This window comes from Pygocentrus nattereri, chromosome 24, assembly GCF_015220715.1.
Source record: "Pygocentrus nattereri isolate fPygNat1 chromosome 24, fPygNat1.pri, whole genome shotgun sequence".
Taxonomy (NCBI): Eukaryota; Metazoa; Chordata; class Actinopteri; order Characiformes; family Serrasalmidae; genus Pygocentrus; species Pygocentrus nattereri.
The window spans coordinates 14,661,327-14,682,708 of NC_051234.1; the positions used below are offsets into that span (position 1 = coordinate 14,661,327).

The 21,382-nt window shown below is 39.8% G+C and overlaps 1 protein-coding gene across 7 annotated transcripts in view; it reads right to left on the bottom strand.

Annotated features, from left to right (window-relative positions):
• The window catches only part of LOC108442230 (vacuolar protein sorting-associated protein 13B), a 401,016-nt gene that overhangs the window by 143,066 nt on the left and 236,568 nt on the right, over nt 1-21,382 (bottom strand). For all 7 annotated transcript variants that reach the window (XR_005129589.1, XM_037534077.1, XM_037534078.1 and 4 more), the window contains 2 exons: nt 19,270-19,396; nt 13,743-13,886 (listed from right to left, as the gene is read on the bottom strand). Coding sequence is in view for 6 of the 7 variants with exons in the window: in XM_037534077.1 (XP_037389974.1) it covers nt 13,743-13,886; nt 19,270-19,396 (271 nt within the window). In the remaining variant the exon portion in view is untranslated. The remainder of the gene's footprint in view (nt 1-13,742; nt 13,887-19,269; nt 19,397-21,382) is intronic.

A 21,382-nucleotide genomic window follows, 5' to 3' on the forward strand; every position in this document is an offset into this window, starting at 1 on the left:
TTATCACACAAATATAAAACCTAAAATAATATTAGGTTATGAGAATTTCTGAAATAAAATTTTAAATGTAGTAGTCTGTGATTAAAAGCTGTCCCAATGTATGTAGTTTCCAATAAGAAAACCTAATGCGATATCTCAGTTGTAAAAATATTTATTGCTCATTTGAATTTGGAGGAGATCTTATATCCTTAGGATGTTTTCTAAATAAAAATGTTAGGATTTAATTTAAGGTTTATGCCTGTAAGATGTGTTTAAATGTAAAAACACAAAAGTGTCAAAAATTAATTTAAACTGGTTTGTACATTGTGGAGATTTTTAAAGAAAGTCTTGTATCTAATGTTGAAACTTACAGGAGTGTAAGATATGTATCAAGAAGAGTAGGCAAGGTGCTCTTTGGTTCATTTGTTAACACCAAAGCACCACTAAACAGTATACTATTTTAATAGTATTATATGATTATTATAGAACATTACGTTGTTTTTACAAATGCCTCTATTTTAAAGGCCTAATACACTAGGAATATAAAAAAGACAGGAGCAGAACTGTGAAAACCTGTTGCTAATGTTGCTAAGCAATATAAAAATACATAAATATATATAAATATTAGGAAAAGAATGGTGAAAAAAGTTCATAAGAAAAAGTGCAGATAACAAAGGAGACAGCAAAACTGAAGAAACTATAGGTTTCTAAACAGGCATCTAAAGAGTAAGTGGTATTTAAAGGATGAATTAATACATTAGGATGTATACATACATGAATATATTTTTCTGCAGATAAGGTGATTAAATTTTTGATACCAAGTTTATTATACTGTGGCTGCAAATGGTTTCCATATCATCAAATTATACAATGTTGGTTCTGTGGTGACTTTTCAACATGCGCACTCCTGAATGACAAAGGTTATTCTAGGACTGTCAACTTGAATGAATGTTAACTTGTTCAACAATTATTGTCATTAATATTTCCAACACTGTTGAGGCATTTTCCTTCTTTGATCCTTCAAACTATCCATACTTCTACCCTGAAGCCTAGCTGCTCACTCATTGTTGCACGTTGCAACTGCAGTCTTCGCATTAAACATATTAATGGCAAGAAGTTACATTGCAGGCTCTTGATAAAAGCTGTTTCTAGCAGCTGCAGTGCTGTGGATTTATTTACCACTAAAGAATATTTAAGTCTGAAGTATTATTTACAAGTAAAACACAGAAGATCTCAGAAATATCAGTACTTTGGCGGACTACACTGGATGGCGCTTGTGAGAGACCTATGGATTAATCAACAAGCAGAACACTAAAGCGCAAAGGGGAAAACTCCTTTTTCTCAGGAGTCTCCACTGTATCAAGAATCCACAAGCTATGTGAAGAGATATGAGAACGAGAGGGCTACAATCTTGTTACTGTAACAATAATTCTCATCTCTCCTTTGTGAACTGTGTTTTAAGTCAGATATATCTGAGCTCAGTGGTTACCATATGGAAGGCTGATTGTTGAAGACTACTGAGTATCAGTAGACTCAAACATCTTTAGAGACAAAAACTGAGCAGAGAGAGGATATATTCAGTTTGTCTACAATATTCCCAACACAGAAAAAGTCCAAAGCACACATCAAAGTGGGTAAAACACTGTAAACCACACTTTCTCATTCATGCAACACTCTCAGTTCAGTGTAAACCATTTGGGACTTAACCTCACTGATGTAGCCTTGCACTGTTTTCAACAAACAACAAAAAGACCCTTTAGACAGCATCATCTTGGCACATCCTGTAGACGCTGGAGACTTCAAACGCCTCGTCCCTATTAGGTCATGGAGCTGTTCTGTGGCCTCCTTGCCTCTCTGCTTTGGTTACATATTTGGGAAACAGAAACATGGGGGGAAACAGGCAAGGAAGAGGTGAGTGCGAGGACAGAGTCACAACCCAGGCATATTTGTAGATGTCACAAAACTGGGGCCGTATTACAGAAACTTCTTAACTCTGAAATCTTCTGTTTATTCACTATTACAACTCCAGTTAGAACTGAATATAGGACAGAAGGTACTACAGAACAACAGCTCTTTAGTTATTAATCTTATCCTAACTCCAGATAAAACAGTATTACAGAATCAGAATCAAGCTTTGTTGGCCAGGTATGCTACGCATACAAGGAATTTGGTTTTGGTTACAGGAGCTCACAGTGCACAGTATCAGGCAGACATTCACATATAGGGAATAAGATAAAATAAATTTAAAATAACAAAATAAAATAAAACAAAACTTGCATTCCTACCTCACTCACTCAGACAGACACACACACAGTCATACCTGTAAACCTTACATTGTGCAAAGAATGAGTCTAAAGTTAAACTGCTGAGTGCAGCAGCAGTTAAAGGGTGTATAGTGGCAGAGAATGGGATCAATGAGGTGACAGTCAGATATGTGGGGTAATATGGCAGGTGAAAGGATGCTAGAACATACATTCGTTTGAGCGGCAGTTCCAGAGGACGGAGGTGAACTTGATACTATTCACGAGTATAGGTAGAAGTGCAGTTTGAGGAAGCAGGAATTGTTTTGTGTGATATTTGAACTGTTCAAGAGAGTGATGGTTTGTGGGAAGAAGCTCCTTTGTAGCCTGGATGTCCTGATCCTCATCTGCCTAAAGCACCAGTCTGATGGAAGGAGCTGGAACAGGTAGTGTCCGGGGTGAGAGGGATCTGTGGAAACCTTCTCTGCATGCCTCAGAGAAGCAGCAGTGTACAGCAGTGTAAGTAACTCAACCCCAGTTGTCCTCTCTGCAGACCTGATGATGCGCTGCAGTCTATGGAGGTCATGCTTGGTAGCTGAGCTGCCCCATACTGTGTATAACCGCACCATCAGCTCCTGGGGCAGGTTGAACTTCCTCAGCTGACGCAGGAAGTACATCCTCTGCTGGGCTCTCTTGATGATAGAGCTGATGTTGCTGTCCCACTTCAGGTCGTGCCCAGGAACTTACAAGACTCCACTGCCACCACAGTTCTGTCCAGGATGGTGAGTGCTGGCAGGGCTGGAGGGCTCTTCCTGAAGTCCACTGTTTTCGCTGTGTTCAGCACCAGGTTATTGTGGCTGTTCCAAAGGACCACCTGATCAACCACCCATCTGTAAGCAGACTCATCACGATCTCGGGTGGGACCAATGACTGTAGTGTCATCTGCATACTTCAAGATTTTAACTGAGGGGTCTGTGCAGGTACAGTCGTTCATGTACACCTAACTAGACAAAATTTCCTACATTTTGTCCTAATTTTGAGACAACCCTAGAGGTATCTTAACTCCTGTTTTTCCCATCTGTGACAGGCAGCATAGTTCACTTTAGTTAGCATAATAACATTACATTTATCTATAGAAAAACTGAGCTGTGACTTATGAGGCTTTTTTTATGTTTTAAAAATCCAAGACACTGCAGACATGAACGACTGCACCCTCTTGTTAACTTTGTGTGTTAATGTTGATGAAAACTTGTCAGATAAAATATTACAGTGATGTCTGTAAATAATGAGAAGACAGAATAGAATGTGTTGCTGTTAATTAGATGGAATCACATTTGGGAAACAAACTGGAGAGTGGCGGTGCTCTGACACCAAGTGCTGTCACAACATTCTAAAGTTCAGGTTTATCATGGTTTAGTTTTGTTTGACCCTTTTCACATTACTAAAGGTAGTTAGCTGTCTGGCTAACTAACTTGATTATTTTGATCATGTGTTCATGTTTCAGCTGTGGGCTTATGTGTTGCTCAGGTATGACAACAGATTGTCAACGTCAATGTTCCTCCTGACAAATGCAAAAATTCTCCTGATATCAGTGTGATCTTACACAATGATCTTCTTGATTAAATTGCAGGGTGGGGTGTCTATAATCCAATCTTTATTCCTCCGATCTACCCCAGTCCATAAACCAATGAGAGCCAAGCTGAGCTGAACTTGTCACAGTGGGTACAGAATAATTGTAAACTTAGCAGCTAAATCATGAACTATTCACCTCATATATTAAGGTACATAATAAAAAGACAGGCAGTTTCTGCAATATGGCCCCTAGACAGCATGTTAAGAGCTGAGTGTAGTTCTACACACTGAGTATGAGGCTCTCTTTGGGCTGGACATATCTGACCAGGAAGGTTGAACTTAAAGGTTGAAGGTTGAAGGTAAGAACCCTACACTATCCCAATAAGAGTCCTTGGACAAGACTCCAAACACTACCATTGTCTACCCATGTCAAATGATCAAATTGTAAGTAACTCTGGAAAAGAGCGTTTTCTAAAAGTAAAATGCAAATGTACATATGTATGCATCTTAAGCTTGCGTTGCATTTTGTACAAGTCTCATTTTCAATCAAGGTTTTTTTCCCCACTTGGCTTTTTCTGTACAGAAAGCACAAAACACCAGCATAGCAATAGCCTCACTGTCATACACTGTTTTTGTTCAGATCTAAAGTCACGCTAGTTTGCGAGAAACTCTCGTGAGGCTTTGAGGATCAGAACCATAACGTGTGCATACTAAGTCCCAATAAATGTGTGGCAGATAAATATAGAAAATATGAACCAATGCTCTCAATCTCATTCCAGGTGTTTGTGCTTATATACTGTAGGTGAAAGATGAGTGTGCTTTGGTTTGTGTTGAGCTGGAGCAGTCAGTCACCCAGCCACATACCTTATGCACCTCTCCAAAATGTCCGACTCAGTCTGTAGAGGGCACTGTAAGAACACAACTGAGATGAAACCATAGGACTAGTTTGCAAAAAAACAGGACTAGTTCGCAAAAGTAGGTTTTGCATATTATGCAAATTAGCAAAAAATCTAAGTTGGGGGAGTTAAAGGTCCTACTTTCGAAGTTGTTTGGCTTGACCTGAGGAAATCAAAGATGCCTCACTCCTGTGGTGGGAACATATGGAAATTTGACTGACATACTGACATGGTAAACCCATGACATTCCGCGTCACGTATGGAGCTGGTGTGAAAAGCTAAAAAATGTCCGACTCTGTCTGTAGAAGGCACTGTAAGAACACAACTGAGATGAAACCATAGGACTAGTTTTAAATATAAATAAATATATATATATATATATATATATATATATATATATATATATATATATATATATATATATATATATATATATATAAAATGATAATTGTTTTGGTGAAACAAAAATGTAAGAAAAGCAATAGCAATGCAGAAGTTAAAAGCCAGCCTGCTAAAGTTTCTGTAGAACACAAAACAAAAACTGATACAATATAATTTTTTAGATACCACTGGTGGCATTAATGTGTTCAAGTAAAAGCCACTTCTTTTCTTTTTAAAAGCAAAACAAATGTCAAAATCTACAATAAAGAGCTACAACTGACCACTTTAAATGAAACTACTTGAAACAATAGTCAATAATGGCTTATGCACACGGAAAAAGGATTTTTAAGTGATCAGATTAGGAATACCTGAGTAAGGGAGACATTCGTATTTTGTTATTTATCATTCATTTGGAGGAGAAACAATGCTGTCAGTGTAAATAACTAGTGAGCATGAGTTTAATGAAATATAAAATCTTATGCAATTTGATAATCTTGCCCTCAAACAAAACTATTTAAAGAGCACAGTATCAAAGATGACTCACTCCTGTGGTGGGAACATGTGGAAAATTTTGGGGGACACTGACACGTAAAGTCATGACATTGCGCGTCATAGATGCAGCTGGTGTGAAAAGCTACACTGATTAATATAGGAGTGTATTGTGCACAGCACTGCGCTGTGCATCATGCAGTGCGGTTACCACATCTGGTGTGAAAAGAGCTAACAATTGAATGCAGGGAATGTGTTACCTTTATCACAAATTAAACTGCACAAACACAGTATAACGCACAAACCAAACTGTGCCAGACACTGGTCTCATTTTGTTTATTTATAAACAAAAATTGTTTCATGAATAATCTTTGTTCGCCTCAGTAACACTGCTAGTGTAATCATTTCTGCTATGGAATTTACATATTTATGTTGGAGCCAAATGAGCGGACATGCTCAATGTTTATAACATTACAGACCTTTAGAATTTAAAAAGACATTTGAAGTAGGTAATAAAGATTTGAATATGTATGATGCAGTTTTATAGTAACTAATTCATTAAAGATTTGAACTTAATATCTATCTGAAAGCATAATTACTTTCTGAACTGCAGCAGTGTAAGTGAGAATAGGTGGGGCTGCAGCAGAGTGGTAGACCCCCCCCCAAAAAAAAATGTACACCTTTTAATTACAAGCAATTACAAGTTATTTGCAAGTTATATAGCAATTAAACACTCACTGGCCACTTTATTTTTTTTACAATTACTTGTTACAACAAATAGCTAATAAGCCAATCACATGGCCGCAACTCAATGCATCTAGGCATGTAGAGGTGGTGAAGACAACTTGCTGAAGTGCAAACCGAGCATCAGAATGGGGAAGAAAGGTGATGTAAGTGACTTTGAATGTGGCATGGTTGTTGGTGCCAGACGGTCTGGTCTGAGTATATCAGAAACTGCTGATCTACTGGGATTTTCACAGACAACCATCTCTAGGGTTTACAGAAAATGGTCTGAAAAAGAGAAAATATCCAGTGAGCGGAAGTTGTGTGGACGAAAATGCCTTGTTGATTTGGGAGGTCAGAGGAGAATGGGCAGACTAGTTCGAGATGACAGAAAGGCAACAGTAACTCAAATAGCCAACCAAAATCTCTGAGGAAAGTTTACAACACTTTGTTGAAAGTATGCCAAAGAATTAAAGCACTTCTGAAGGCAAAAGGGGGTCCAACATTTTACTAGCAAGGTTAAAAGCATTTGACCTGATATGTAGCTGTGTAGCTGGCATGTTAATGATTTGCTAACAGTATTTTACAGATATGAAGAATTAACTCCAGCAACTTAATCATGACAGAGATGTCATTGTGCTGCACGTCATATTTTTATCAACAAAGGGACGGCATCTGTAGCATTCACTTGCATTGTATCAGATCTCATACAATTGGCACTCGGTCCGTTTTAATTTGGGAATCTGGTAGTAACCTTATTTGAGAAAGCATTAGTGTAGTTAATTTGTTTGTTGCAACTGATATTCAAACTACGTCAATGAGTCAAGCTTACCACCTAACACATAACAGCTATTAGACTCACCTCATCCTTTTAATTTAGAGAAAAAAATTGTTCCACATAACTAAATCCCTGAATTGTTTTTCCTGTGTTAAATGCCCATTTTGCCTAGTGGTCGTTAGATATGTAATGTTACTTCACCAAACAACTGGATACAGTGATTTACAACTGCATTTTATTGATTAGGTTTTTTTTTCTTTATAATGAACTTAATTTAGTTGTCAACAGGCGATTTGGGGTTTAAAATATCAGTGACTATGAGCTTATTTTATAAATGTATAATCTGAATGGGTTTTTCTTTTAACTTTTTTTGTATCTTTTTTTGGGGGTAGGTTGAACATGTGTTTTGAAAAGTGGCAAAATTCACAAATTAATAATTACATTCTAGTTTTAGGAGTGCTAATAAATTTGAATACCGAGATTAAATTTGATATCTCATTTATAGTGAAAATGTACAACTTTGAAATCACAGCATGAATGATTAATTACATTCAGTTTCAAAGTACTTCTGGTTCTATTCAGCAGTCTGACTGAGAGGTTAACTACTAACTAGTTATGGTGGTCAGTTTTCTGACTGTAATATACAATTAAACACTAGTCAAAACCATAATTTCCAGCCTGTTTGGGTGAATATGGCTTTGAGCAGGATTCTACTGACAGCAAGTCCAAAATACTAAGCAGCCTTCTGGGTAGCCTTCTGACTAGATGAGCAGATGGTTTGTCAATAAGAAAGACAGGGAGGGAGAAAGAGAGTCCTAAAGAGAGGCAGGGGGATTTCCCCAGCACCCACAAGTAATTTCCTTTGTGGTAAGTTCTTAGCTCGTAAGACTGGCTACGTATCTGGGGTTTCCCATTGTGTCCCTCAGGGTCATGGTGAGCCTGCGGCATGTGCATTATGATTTTTTTCCTTTTCTCTTGCCCCACGGGCCTGCCATTACTAGGATGTTTAGAAAAATATGGCATTGTGGCTCCAGCCAGCTTGCCTAGTGAGTTTGGTAATGCCAGCATATGGAGCTGTGAAGTTCCCACTAAACAGCTCCCACTGAGCAAGACCAAGCACTTTGACAGACTTACTCCAGTACTAAGACTGAGCAATTAATAACATAAGAGCTGAGATCAAATATCAGACCCAAGTTCATGCTCAGATTCCTATTCAGATTGGCTGCTTTTGCTGCCAGTCGCTCTGTCAGCTACTTCCCACACCAACTCACAAATTCTGCTGGCACACACTGAAATGGCAGCCACTTCAAAAACAGGATAAAGTTCCAGTGTGAATGTGGGGACCATGTGTAAGGAGCAGAGAGTGCAGCAAAACACTGCTGATGACAGGGAGCTTAGAGGTGGCCATACATAGCTTAACGTGTGTTTTCACCATGAAGACACAAAAAGGGTCAACTCATTTTCGTTTCTTTGGTCATTCCTGCTCTGTCACAGTGACCACTTTAGCTCTTCCCTCTGTATTATTTTCCACTTTAAGGCATTCTCATGGTCACTGCAGCACAACAAGCTGTTGAACCGATCCAGTCTCAAAAGCATATGCTGCACGCTCCAGACCCATAAAAGCTCAGTAAGGAATGAGAGCGAGAAAAGCATTCTTTAACTGTCAGAGTGAAACCTTCAATCTCTATCTTTAACTCTAATGCTGCACAGGACAGGCCTAGGGCATTGCAGTGCTGGGCAGAAGAAAGCCTACTTGAGAGCCTGGGACGCATCAATGAACAACCTGAGTAAATGATTTACACTTTCAAACACTCAGTGAGACGTCTGTGTCCCTTCAGCATCACTAGAGCAGCATGTTGAACTATGGGGTAAAACCATACACCACATCCTCAAAAGTTGTTTTCCCAGAGTGCTATGCAGAGGGCGGCATGTGCGGGCAATGGTCCGCGGCTGGATCACGGCTCAGCGAGCAGGAATGCTGCCGTTCCAGCAGCAGAGGCAGAGCAGCAGAAAGTAGACTGGCACAAATACATGGCTCATGCTTCAAAACAAATTCATTAGCTGCCACTATAAAAGCCAGCTGCAAGAAACGTTTGAAATCAGAGCCCAGAGCTACACATATGCCACACATACAGCTCTGGCCTCAGAGAGGGAGCTGTGTCAAACTGACTCAGTCAACAGCTTAAGAGCATCTAATTTAGGCAGAACAGGGAGATATTTTTTTTTTCTTGGACAAGCAAGGATGGAATGCTTGAAAATATGAATATATTATTTTGACATAGTAAATCCACTCTGATAAGTCATTCAGCATATGATTATTAAAACAAAAACACATTCTGTAATAGGCACATTCTATTGAGAATTAAAAGTGGTCTTTCCTTGATACTTAATATGGGAGACAAAAACTCATACACTACTGACTTAGGAAGGAGACAACCATTTCCAGTAGCCACTAGAGGTCTCTGCTGTATGAGTAATGCAAGAGAGGGACATACTGACATTAAGCAGTGCTCACCTTTCTTCCACAGAAGGAAAGGTATCAGTGGTAGATCTACCATAATGATGCTGTAGTCCTGCCACCTCTCCCAAAAACTCTTACACTAGCATATAAGACCTCATCCTCACAGAAGAAAAGGGGTGGACGGTTATGTATTCACACATGTATAGTCAACTCCAAAAACTGGCACCTCTCAAGAAAAAAAAGACAATTATATAAAATAAACAATACATATTCAATTCACCTTTATTACACGTTTACGGGGGGTACAGTATAAAACAAGCTCAGGCTTCTTCTCTGGAGCATTAGGACATCAGTGCACATGTGCTAATGGGATAACGGACAATGTTTTTATACTCAAGCATAAAAACTGCATATGCTATGAAAATATATTTGAAATAATATATGATTATTATAGTATTATTTATTGTCTTTTTTACTTGTGCATGTACATAATTATAATTACTGTAAGAATAATTATCATCGTTATTGAATAATGATTCAAATGTTTGTAAAAATTTTTATCTAACAGAAATCATTCCTAAAAGAGTGCAGTTTTATTTTAAGAACTGCATATGTTTTCAGAATCTTTGACAAAATTATTGGCAAAACTAAAGAATATTTTAAATAGAACCAAATAAATATGGTTGGTTTATTGTTGTCCAAGGACATTTCCTGTTTCCCTGAGATATTGGGGCTACAAACATATAAAATCCATCGACATGTGTAAAGAAGCAGAGCTGTCACCTCGAATTAAGTACAAGTTGGACCTGCACATGGTTACAGAAAAGAGAAGTCAAATGAAATTACGAATATGCACAATAAGGGCATTGCTAAAAATTTTTTAAAACATGGAACAGTTGAAAATTGGCCAGAAAGAGAATACATGAGCATACTGCTCCTACGGAGAGTAAAGATTATTTTAATAAAGGTAAAGACGAACCTGAAGAACAGCACAGTTTAGTTAAATGTTGTGGTTTTCAAATTTATCAGATGCCACGTCTATGCTCAGAAGCTTTCTGAAAGAATTTCACAATAGAAGCCATTCCTAAGCCCAAGCTGCAAAATGCATCACTTGAACTTTGCAGTACGTCACCCTCACATGAGAGAAAAAAAAGTAACTTTTTGGTTACACATACTGAGTGAAAAAAGGGGACTGCATATGGTAAAAAAGCACAAGATACCCACTGTCAAATATGGTGGTGGATCATTGATGCTTTGGGGCTGTTTTGATGCTAGGGGTCCAGGAGCTCTAATAAATATCAACAGCATACTGAACTCAACTAGCAGGAGATTTTAGTCCAAATTATGTCTGTTTCTGCCAGAAGGCTGAAGAGGCTGTGGGTGAAACTTTCATTAAGATAATAGCTCCAAACACAAAACTGTTTTGCAATGACCCTGTCAGCCTCCAGATTTTGAACCCAGTTGAAAATTTGTGGCATGTATTGAAGAGGGCAGTCTACAAACAAAGACGAAAAAATATCAAGGAACTGGAAATGTTCTGCACAGAGAAGTGGCCAAATTTCCATGAACAAGTGTTTTCCAACCTTGCTAATAATTACACAAAGCTGTTATTTTCACCAACAGAGGCTTTATGGGGGTGCCTATGTTTTAAACCTGCTTAAAAACTGTGTTACTGATGAAAGCATTTTCTCACAGTATAAAAATAAAAATGCAGCCTCCCCATTATTTATGTCTGAAATATCACTCACTGCATATGTGGGTTATTTAACATATTGATTTTAGCTCATTTTCATAGAGGTTGCCAATAATTCTGGACTATGTGTGCGCAGTTAAAAAAGGGACTGTGTACATGTGTTACAGTAAAATGTTAAATGCAACACAACTAAAAGTTAGTATTTAATATAATTTATTATATGGGATAGGAATAGAACACAAGCAGAATGTACATATGCTCTTCTGTGTACCCTGCACCCAGGGATGGGGGAGTAGCTAAGTAGTGCACTTTTTTGTAGCTGGCTACACATTTTTGTAGCTAACAGCTGTAGCTGATAGAGTTTAATAAAATGTAGCTAATAGCTGTAGCGCCTACAAATTTTTTTGTACCTATAGCGAAAATGTTCGCTACAGGCTTCAGGCAATCCACTTAAAATCTAAACCATAGAACGCATTGTTTAACTGGGCTGGTGGTGATTGTGCAATCCTGACTGACTGCGGACAATTTGAGCAAACAGTCATGTGCTAAACACCTCTTACTAGCAGCTAGCTTAGCTCATGGGTCAGCAACCGAAATGTTAAGAGCAATTTTCAGAAAAAAGGTTGTCAGTTGTGCTGTTTGTAAAGCCGAGCTCAGCTGGCACGGAGCACATCCTCCATGTTGGAGCGTCTGAAGAGGAAACTCATCAGCTCACTGGGTGAAGAAGATTAATCTTGGTAAGGTCCGTCTTGTCCCAAACCACGTACTAGCACAATAAATAGTGTGTAAAAACAGCACACTATTAGAAGTGCATTCATTAGTGTAGTATGTAAAGTACAGGAGTGTGTGGTTTGGGACATTGCGATAGTTGTGCTAGCGAACTAGTTGGCTAATGTCAATGCCATACGCTGTCCTACTTCCATGTTATGAGCTGAGCTGTAACACTTTCTATTCCTAAATGCAGGTTCTCTTGAATTGTTGAGATGCTGACTTTCCTCCATTTCAATAAAAAACAGTGACTGTATAATTTAGTTGCAGAGCACAGACTGCACTGTTTACATTTAAATTGAGATGAATTTTTTTATTTTTTGATTAAAGAAAATCTGATTTAGTTGTGTTATATTTTATTGCTGCTTCTTTACACATCCTTGGTTATAAATTTTGACAGGAAAAATATATTGGAATTTTATTTCTTAGCTTTTGTTTCAGCAGGAAAGTTAATTAAAATAGTGAAATCTTGAATGACATTCATCTTCATTGTCTTCATTGATAGTTAGCGAATGCATAAAACAACCTCAAGCTAAATTTAATAGCTACTAAAGTTTAACTAAAGTTAATAGCTACATAAAAGTTATTTGGTAATGTAGTGATTCATAATCTGAATAATCGATTATTCATTTCAGTAATCAATCAATTATTCGACTATAAAATTAGTTGTTTGTTGCAGCCCTAGTATGTGCTGATGTACTAGTATAGGACAAAAATATCATAAAAGAAAACGTAGATGTACTTTGCTCAGCTTTAAGCTTTAGGTCAGCTGTAGCCACTTTTCTTGCACCTTAGTTACAAAATTTTCCCATGAGTTTCTTGTAAAATGTTAACGTGGGGCTTTTTATGAGGCTGAAGTCACTTCTCATTTGTCAGCTTCTTGTTCAAATGGACTTATTTGTATTTATAAGCACTCAGCTGGTTTCCTCATACATTTAATCTGAAACAAGTCACAAAGCTGAACGAGGACTGTTATTTTACCTAAAAATCTAGTTATGCTGTGGAGCCTCAACAGCTCTGCAACAGTGGAGAGATAATTCAGCTTCATAAGCCTGATTCTCACCTTAAACATAGCCAGGGTCTCTGATGAGAGATTTGAGACTGAAGTGTTGCTGAAGTTTAACAAAGGACTCTGAATGTCATGTCTGTACATCTTGCTTAAATGTTTAAATTGTGGCAGTTTCATTTCAACAGTTGACAATGCTTTGTTTGGTTTGCACACGATTATTTTTGTTGATTTTGTTAGGAGAAACCTGGAATGACTGACCTTGCCTTTACTTAATCAAAATTTTGTTGGACATCACAGCTTTAGTTATTGGTTACACTTCAACTCACTTTTTGGTGATCTTCTTGTATTTCCAGTGTGTTTCTTTCTGGCACATGATTAAATGCAGTGTCTTATTCACACTTTCAGTTGGGCTTGTTTGGTGTGTCAGTTGGAGATACAAAAATATTCTGACAACAATGCTTTGAAAGTAGCTAAAAAGTAGTGCACTAAAAAGTAACTAAATTAAAGCTAGCTACTCATTTTGGGAAAGTAGCTACAAAGCAGTTAACTTCAAATTTTTCAGCAGCTATCCCAACCCTGCCCTAATTCTGCAAACAGTAGAGAATGCCGGTAGAGGATGCAGCAAGCTGCTACTTCAGACTTAAAAGATGACTGCATTCTATCATAACCTGCTGCTCCAAAAGCAATACTGTGTGTGTGTGCATATAATTATAAAGTTATAAAATGTATATATATATTTGTGGTGTTCTTTACCTCAGTTATTTTCTCTGAAGTGTCGACAGTACCCACATTGGCCTGCAGCAGCAGCTGGATGAGCTGAACCTGAGACACACTCAGAAACATCTCTAGACCTGATGTAACGTTCACCTCCAAACTGTGGCCACACACCACTATCTCCTACAGACAGAGACAGCAAGAGACCACGTGTGAGAAGGAAGGAGGGAGAATAAAAGACAGAGATGGTGAGACATTAGGGAGAGAACAGGAAACTCTACTTGCAAGTTAAGGCCACACACTCAGCACCTACACATGCTGTCCTCCCACACCAGCATCTGGCTCTCTTTGTCACCTCTTGCTCCTCTCTGGATCTCCTGCCCCCGCACTGTGCATTTTGTAGCCTAGTGGAGGGCAGTCTGCTTCAGTGCATTATGATTTTCTTTTGGGTTCTTATTTACTGCCAGTAAACAAGAATCATCTCTCTCTCTCTCTATGCATACATACATACGTATATACATATATACTGCTCAAAAAAAAATAAATAAAGGGAACACTTAAACAATACAATATAACTCCAAGTAAATCAAACTTCTGTGAAATCAAACTGTCCACTTAGGAAGCAACACTGATTGACAATCAATTTCACATGCTGTTGTGCAAATGGAATAGACAACAGGTGGAAATTATTGGCAATTAGCAAGACACACTCAATAAAGGAGTGGTTCTGCAGGTGGGGACCACAGACCACTTCTCAGTACCTATGCTTTCTGGCTGATGTTTTGGTCACTTTTGAATGTTGGTGGTGCTTTCACACTCGTGGTAGCATGAGACGGACTCTACAACCCACACAAGTGGCTCAGGTAGTGCAGCTCATCCAGGATGGCACATCAATGCAAGCTGTGGCAAGAAGGTTTGCTGTGTCTGTCAGCGTAGTGTCCAGAGGATGGAGGCGCTACCAGGAGACAGGCCAGTACACCAGGAGACGTGGAGGAGGCCGTAGGAGAGCAACAAACCAGCAGCACCTACCTCCGCCTTTGTGCAAGGAGGAACAGGATGAGCACTGCCAGAGCCCTGCAAAATGACCTCCAGCAGGCCACAAGTGTGCATGTGTCTGCACAAATGGTTAGAAACCGACTCAATGAGGATGGTATGAGGGCCCGACGTCCAAAGATGGGGGTTTTGCTCACAGCCCAACACCATGCAGGGCGCTTGGCATTTGCCAGAGAACACCAGGATTGGCAAATTCACCACTGGCGCCCTGTGCTCTTCACAGATGAAAGCAGGTTCACGCTGAGCACATGTGACAGACGTGACACAGTCTGAAGACGCTGTGGAGAGCGATCTGCTGCCTGCAACATCCTTCAGCACGACTGGTTTGGCAGTGGGTCAGTAATGGTGTGGGGTGGCATTTCTTTGGAGGGCCGCACAGCCCTCCATGTGCTCGCCAGAGGTAGCCTGACTGCCATTAGTTACCGAGAAGAGATCCTCAGACCACTTGTGAGACCATATGCTGGTGCGGTTGGCCCTGGGTTCCTCCTAATGCAGGACAATGCTAGACCTCATGTGGCTGGAGTGTGTCAGCAGTTCCTGCAAGATAAAGGCATTGAAGCTATGGACTGGCCTGCCCGTTCCGCATACCTGAATCCGACGGAGCACATGTGGGACTTCATGTCTCGCTCCATCCACCAACGCCACATTGCACCACAGACTGTCCAGGAGTTGGCGGATGCTTTAGTCCAGGTCTGGGAGGAGATCCCTCAGGAGACCATCTGCCACCTCATCAGGAGCATGCCCAGGCATTGTAGGGAGGTCATACAGGCACGTGGAGGCCACATATAATACTGAGCCTCATTTTGACTTGTTTTAAAGACATTACATCAAAGCTGGATCAGCCTGTAGTGTGTTTTTCCACTTTAATTTTGTGTGTGACTCCAAATCCAGGCCTCCATTGGTTAATAAATTTGATTTCCATTGATGATTTCTGTGTTATTTTGTTGTCGGCACATTCAACTTTGTACAGAACAAAGTATTCAATGAGAATATTTCATTTATTCAGATCTAGGATGTGTTATTTGAGTGTTCCCTTTATTTTTTGAGTAGTGTATATACACTCACTGGCCACTTTATTAGGTACTGTTCAATTGCTTGTTAACACAAATAGCTATCAGTCAATCACATGGCAGCAACTCAATGCATTTAGGCATGCAGAGGTGGTCAAGACAACTTGCTGAAGTGCAAACCAAGCATCAGAATGGGGAAGTAAGGTGATTTAAGTGACTTTGAACGTGGCATGGTTGTTGGTGCCAGACGGTCTGGTCTGAGTATTTCAGAAACTGCTGATCTACTGGGACTTTCATGCACAACCATCTCTAGGGTTTATAGAGAATGGTCCAAAAACGAGAAAATATCCAGTGAACGGCAGTTGTGTGGACGAAAATACCTTGTTGACGTGAGAGGTCAGAGGAGAATGGACTGGTTTAGATGATAGAAAGGCAACAGTAACTCAAATAACCACTTGTTACAACCAAGGAATGCAGAATACCATCTCTGAACACACAACACGTCGAATCTGGAAGAAGATGGGCGACAACAGCAGAAGACCACAAGGGGTGCCACTCCTGTCAGCTAAGAATAGGAAACTGAGACTACAATTCGCACGGGCTCACCAAAATTGGACAATAGAAGATTGGAAAAATGTTGCCTGGTCTGATAGGTCTCGATTTCAGCTGCGACATTCAGATGGTAGGGTCAGAATTTGGCGTAAACAACATGAAAGCATGGATCCATCCTGCATTGTATCAACAGTTAGGCTGGTGGTAGTGGTGGTGGTGTAATGGTGTGGGGGATATTTTCTTGGCACACTTTGGGGCCCTTCGTACCAATTCAACATCATTTAAATGCCGCGGCCTACCTGAGTATTGTTGCTAACCATGTCCATCCCTTTATGACCACAGTGTACCCATCTTCTGATGGCTACTTCCAGCAGAATAATGCATCATGTCACAAAGCTCATATCATCTCAAACTGGTTTCTTGAACATGACAATGCATTCACTGTACTCCAATGGCCTCCACAGTCACCAGATCACAATCCAGTAGAGCACCTTTGGGATGTGGTGGAAGGGGAGATTCGCATCATAGATGTGCAGCCAGCAAACCTGCAGCAACTGCGTGATGCTATCATGTCAATATCTACCAGAATCTCTGAGGAATGTTTGTATGCCACGAAGAATTAAGGCAGTTCTGAAGGCAAAAGGGGGTCCAAACCTTTATACCTAATAAAGTGGCTGGTCTCTCTCTCTCTCTCTCTATATATATATATATATATATATATATACATATACATATATATATATATATATATATATATATATATATATATATATATATATATATATACTGCTCAAAAAAATACAGGGAACACTCAAATAACACTTCCTAGATCTGAATGAATTAAATATTCTCATTGAATACTTTGTTCTGTACAAAGTTGAATGTGCTGAAAATCATCACACAAAAATCATCAATGGAAATCTAATTTATTAACCAATGGAGGCCTGGATTTCGAGTCACACACTAAATTAAAGTGGAAAAACACACTACAGGCTGATCCAACTTTGATGTGATGTCCTTAAAACAAGTCAAAATGAGGCTCAGTATTGTGCCTGTATGACCTCCCTACCGCGCCTGGGCATGCTCCTGATGAGGTGGCAGATGGTCTCCTGAGGGATCTCCTCCCAGATCTGGACTAAAGCATCCGCCAACTCCTGGACAGTCTGTGGTGCAACGTGGCGTTGGTGGATGGAGCGAGACATGATGTCCCAGGTGTGCTCAATCGGATTCAGGTCTGGGGAACGGGCGGACCAGTCCATAGCTTTAATGCTTTCATCTTGCAGGAACTGCTAACACTCTCCAGCCACAAGAGGTCTAGCAATGTCCTGCATTAGGAGGAACCCTGGGCCAACCACACCAGCATATGGTCACACAGGGGTCTGAGGATCTCATCTCGGTAACTAAAGGCCAGGCTACCTCTGGTGAGCACATGGAGGGCTGTGCGGTCCTCCAAAGAAATGCCTCCCCACACCATTACTGACCCACTGCCAAACAAGTCATGCTGAAGCATGTTGCAGGCAGCAGATCGCTCTCCATGGCGTCTCCAGACTCTGTCACGTCTGTCACATGTGCTCAGTGTGAACCTGCTTTCATCTGTGAAGAGCACAGGGCGCCAGTGGCAACTTTGCCAATCCTGGTGTTCTCTGGCAAATGCCAAGCATTCTGCACGGTGTTGGGCTGTGAGCACAACCCCCATCTGTGGATGTCGGGCCCTCATACCATCCTCATTGAGTCGGTTTCTAACCGTTTGTGCAGACACATGCACATTTGTGGCCTGCTGGAGGTTATTTTGCAGGGCTCTGGCAGATTGTCAATCAGTGTTGCTTCCTAAGGGTCCACTAAGGGTGATTTCACTATTTTGTTATTGTTGAGCTATTTTGTGTTGTTTAAGTGTTCCCTATATATATATATATATATATATATATATATATATATATACACACACACACACACACACACACACACCCTAATATACTAATATATATTAATGCAACCACATACCCTCATACACACAAACTACACATTTTGTTACTGAGATTTGCGACTTCTCAAAGATGGATTGTCCAGGCGAGTAAGATGTGAAGTTGTGTGTGGAACAGCTGAGCCATTAGGCCCAGGGAGAGGGATGTCTGGGGATGGATGAGGTGATCATGACATTTCTGCCAAAAACCTAAGCTGTACAAGCATGCAGCCTCAAATTTTCGTGGTCAAAACCACTAGCACAAATTAGCTGCTGTGGATAAGAATATGCATGTGTGTGCGCATAAATGATGTCAAAAGCCATGATTAACAGCTGATACGTTATGTCCAAACTGATTGTTCTTGTCACCTAAAAATTATTATTGTAATTATGTGTAATTATGTGTCTGTTCATTGACCCTATTTACACTTAGCATTAAAGTGCATCTGTAGATCTGGGTGTTGTCCATATGCACATGTAAATGACAAGTGTAACCACAAACCACATTTGTAATCGAAATGTTTGCAGATTTAGCTTTCCTGATCCCATGGTAACTGAGCATGCATTCTGATCTGTGCTGTGCATATTTAAACGCAACGTGGCAGGCTGGCTACATTCACAATGTAATGTTACATGCACACCAATCACAATTTTAAATACTTCTCACACCTTTATCAGTAAAGGAGTTATTTTAGGCATTGTCACATGGAAATGTAAATGGAAGTTGTAAAGTAATCAGACCAATGTCTGGTTGCTAAACCACCTTTGAAAAGGGCAAGCATAAACATGCTGTGTCTTGACTGAATCACCACAACCACAATCAGATGTTAATTCCCAAAAAAAAAAAAAAAAAAAAACACAAACAGGGACATCATGCATTCTTTCTCTTTAAGGATTAATAAAATATGAAGTCCACCTAGGCACCCACATACAGCACAGCTGCTGTGACTTTCTCTTTCTTACACTCACATACAAACACACATTTTGGTACCTCAGCAGAGTTGCTGTCAGGTGATAAAGGTTTGCTGTAGATGATGGCTGGAGCGGCCGTAACGCGTATAGAGAAGTCCGTCAGGATGGGAGTGAGGATTGCTCTTCTCTCATGGTGCCTCCTAATGCTTCATACAAGACAGATACATGCAAATTACATTTATTACAAATAATTCTCTTCTTTTGCCTTTAGAATAGCTTGTCATTGTAAATGCTGCAAAAGCTCCCCAGAAGCCTCACTCTCATTAAAAGATCTCATTAACCTGGATGGAGGCAGCTAGATGAATCACAAAAAACAAAACAAAACAAACAAACAAACAAAAACAAAAGAGTAAGCTTGGAATAGCACTCAATTAACAGTGATAAACACATGCCCAGCAGTTATATTTACTTTGGCAACCAAGCATGAGCAAGCACAAAGATAATTGCATGAACCAGAACACTACCAGTTAAGATGGTAAACGCTTTTGGGAAACTGGGCCCAGGAGGGGGTGGGGGGGTGATGGAGGGGAAAAAGAGAGCTAGAGAGAGAGAGAGAGCTAGAGAGAGAGAGAGAGAGAGAGAGAGAGAGAGAGAGAGAGAGAGAGAGAGAGAGAGAGAGAGAGCGAGAGAGCGAGCAGAAAAGATATGCAATAATGAACTTAGGGCTGATGCTCCCATCGTCATTGTACTCTGGCACAGCACTGAACACACTTTGCTCAAATTCAGCCATTGTTGGACAAGACTGTACTGAAAGACAGCCTGAGTGTATGCACAGAGCCTGAAGTGCAGAGACCAGGAGAATAAACTCCTCCTGCTTATTAAATGTTCATCCCCACTGTTAACCCCTATCATTGGAAATATTTGATATTTGTTAGCAGTAAAACACTGTGTTAATTGCCACATCTGCTGCATCTAAAATAAAGAAACTGCAAAGCTTTTGCAAAAAATTGGAGATGAGAGAGAATTAGTAAGTATACTTGTACTTGGCCCAGAGAATGCTACCTAGTCCTTCTAGTATGGATTAATGGTTCAGCATTCATAGAGATGCTTAAAGAATCTATGGGGAACAGGTCCTCTTTCAAACAGCACAGAGCAGAAAGCAGCACAAAATCCTCTCATCCAGGAAACACGGTATGATGATGTTTCCACTGCATGCATACTATCAAAGTCTATGTTTGTGGGGTATATATATATATATATATATATATATATATATATATATATATATATATATATGTATGTATATAGATGGTGATGTCTGAAAGAGACATCAGAGTGAGACAAGCAGATTGAGTGCTCACACAGGGTAAGTCAACTTAACTAATAGGCATCACCAAGCCATAGATGGGGAATAACTACCCTATAGCTCTAATACTTTCTCACTGGGATAGTTTATCTGTAGTCTTACTGTTGTATTCCCTCATGCTGAACATGAATTTCAGCAGTAGTAAGTAGTCATATCTTTATCTGTCTCTCTTTAACCACTAGTGTATGTCTACCTGAAGCTCTTGCTTGTCTGCATAGTGTCTCCATCACACAGGAACAGTGGATCATTTTTATTTGACAGGAGTTGAACATGACATTCCTGGCAGAAGACTGCGTGGCTTTTGGGCAGTTTCCCAACATGAGTAAAATATGGTGAAAGGCCAAAGAGCCCATTACGCTGTGTTTGTTTTAGCTCCTGGCTTCATAAAAAATATTACAGATGTCAAACTCATGATTCAGGACAGTGAAAGCACACAGACACATTAGGTCTAATATTACATGTTTGTGAATGTACTTATATTGAATCATAAATAGACACACACTCTCAGCTTTAAATTGAGCCATTTACAGGGAATGAAAGAGCTGAGAAAACTGACCTTTAATTAACTTCAGAGCCAGATACAAGTTGTTTTCAGAAACTTGTGCTTTCTATAATGCCAATCAGCTGCTGTATTTAACAAACCCTACACATATGCAATTCAGCTTTTTGAAAAGTTAACTTTCCAACAGACAGGGTGATCTGAAACGCAAACTGAGCACCATCCGATGAGGTGCAAAGGCTATGTTTAGACAAGTCTTTTGTGTATCTAATCTGCCATCTGATTGGCTTCCTTAAAGTTTAGGCATATGGCAGTTTGGTCCTTTCC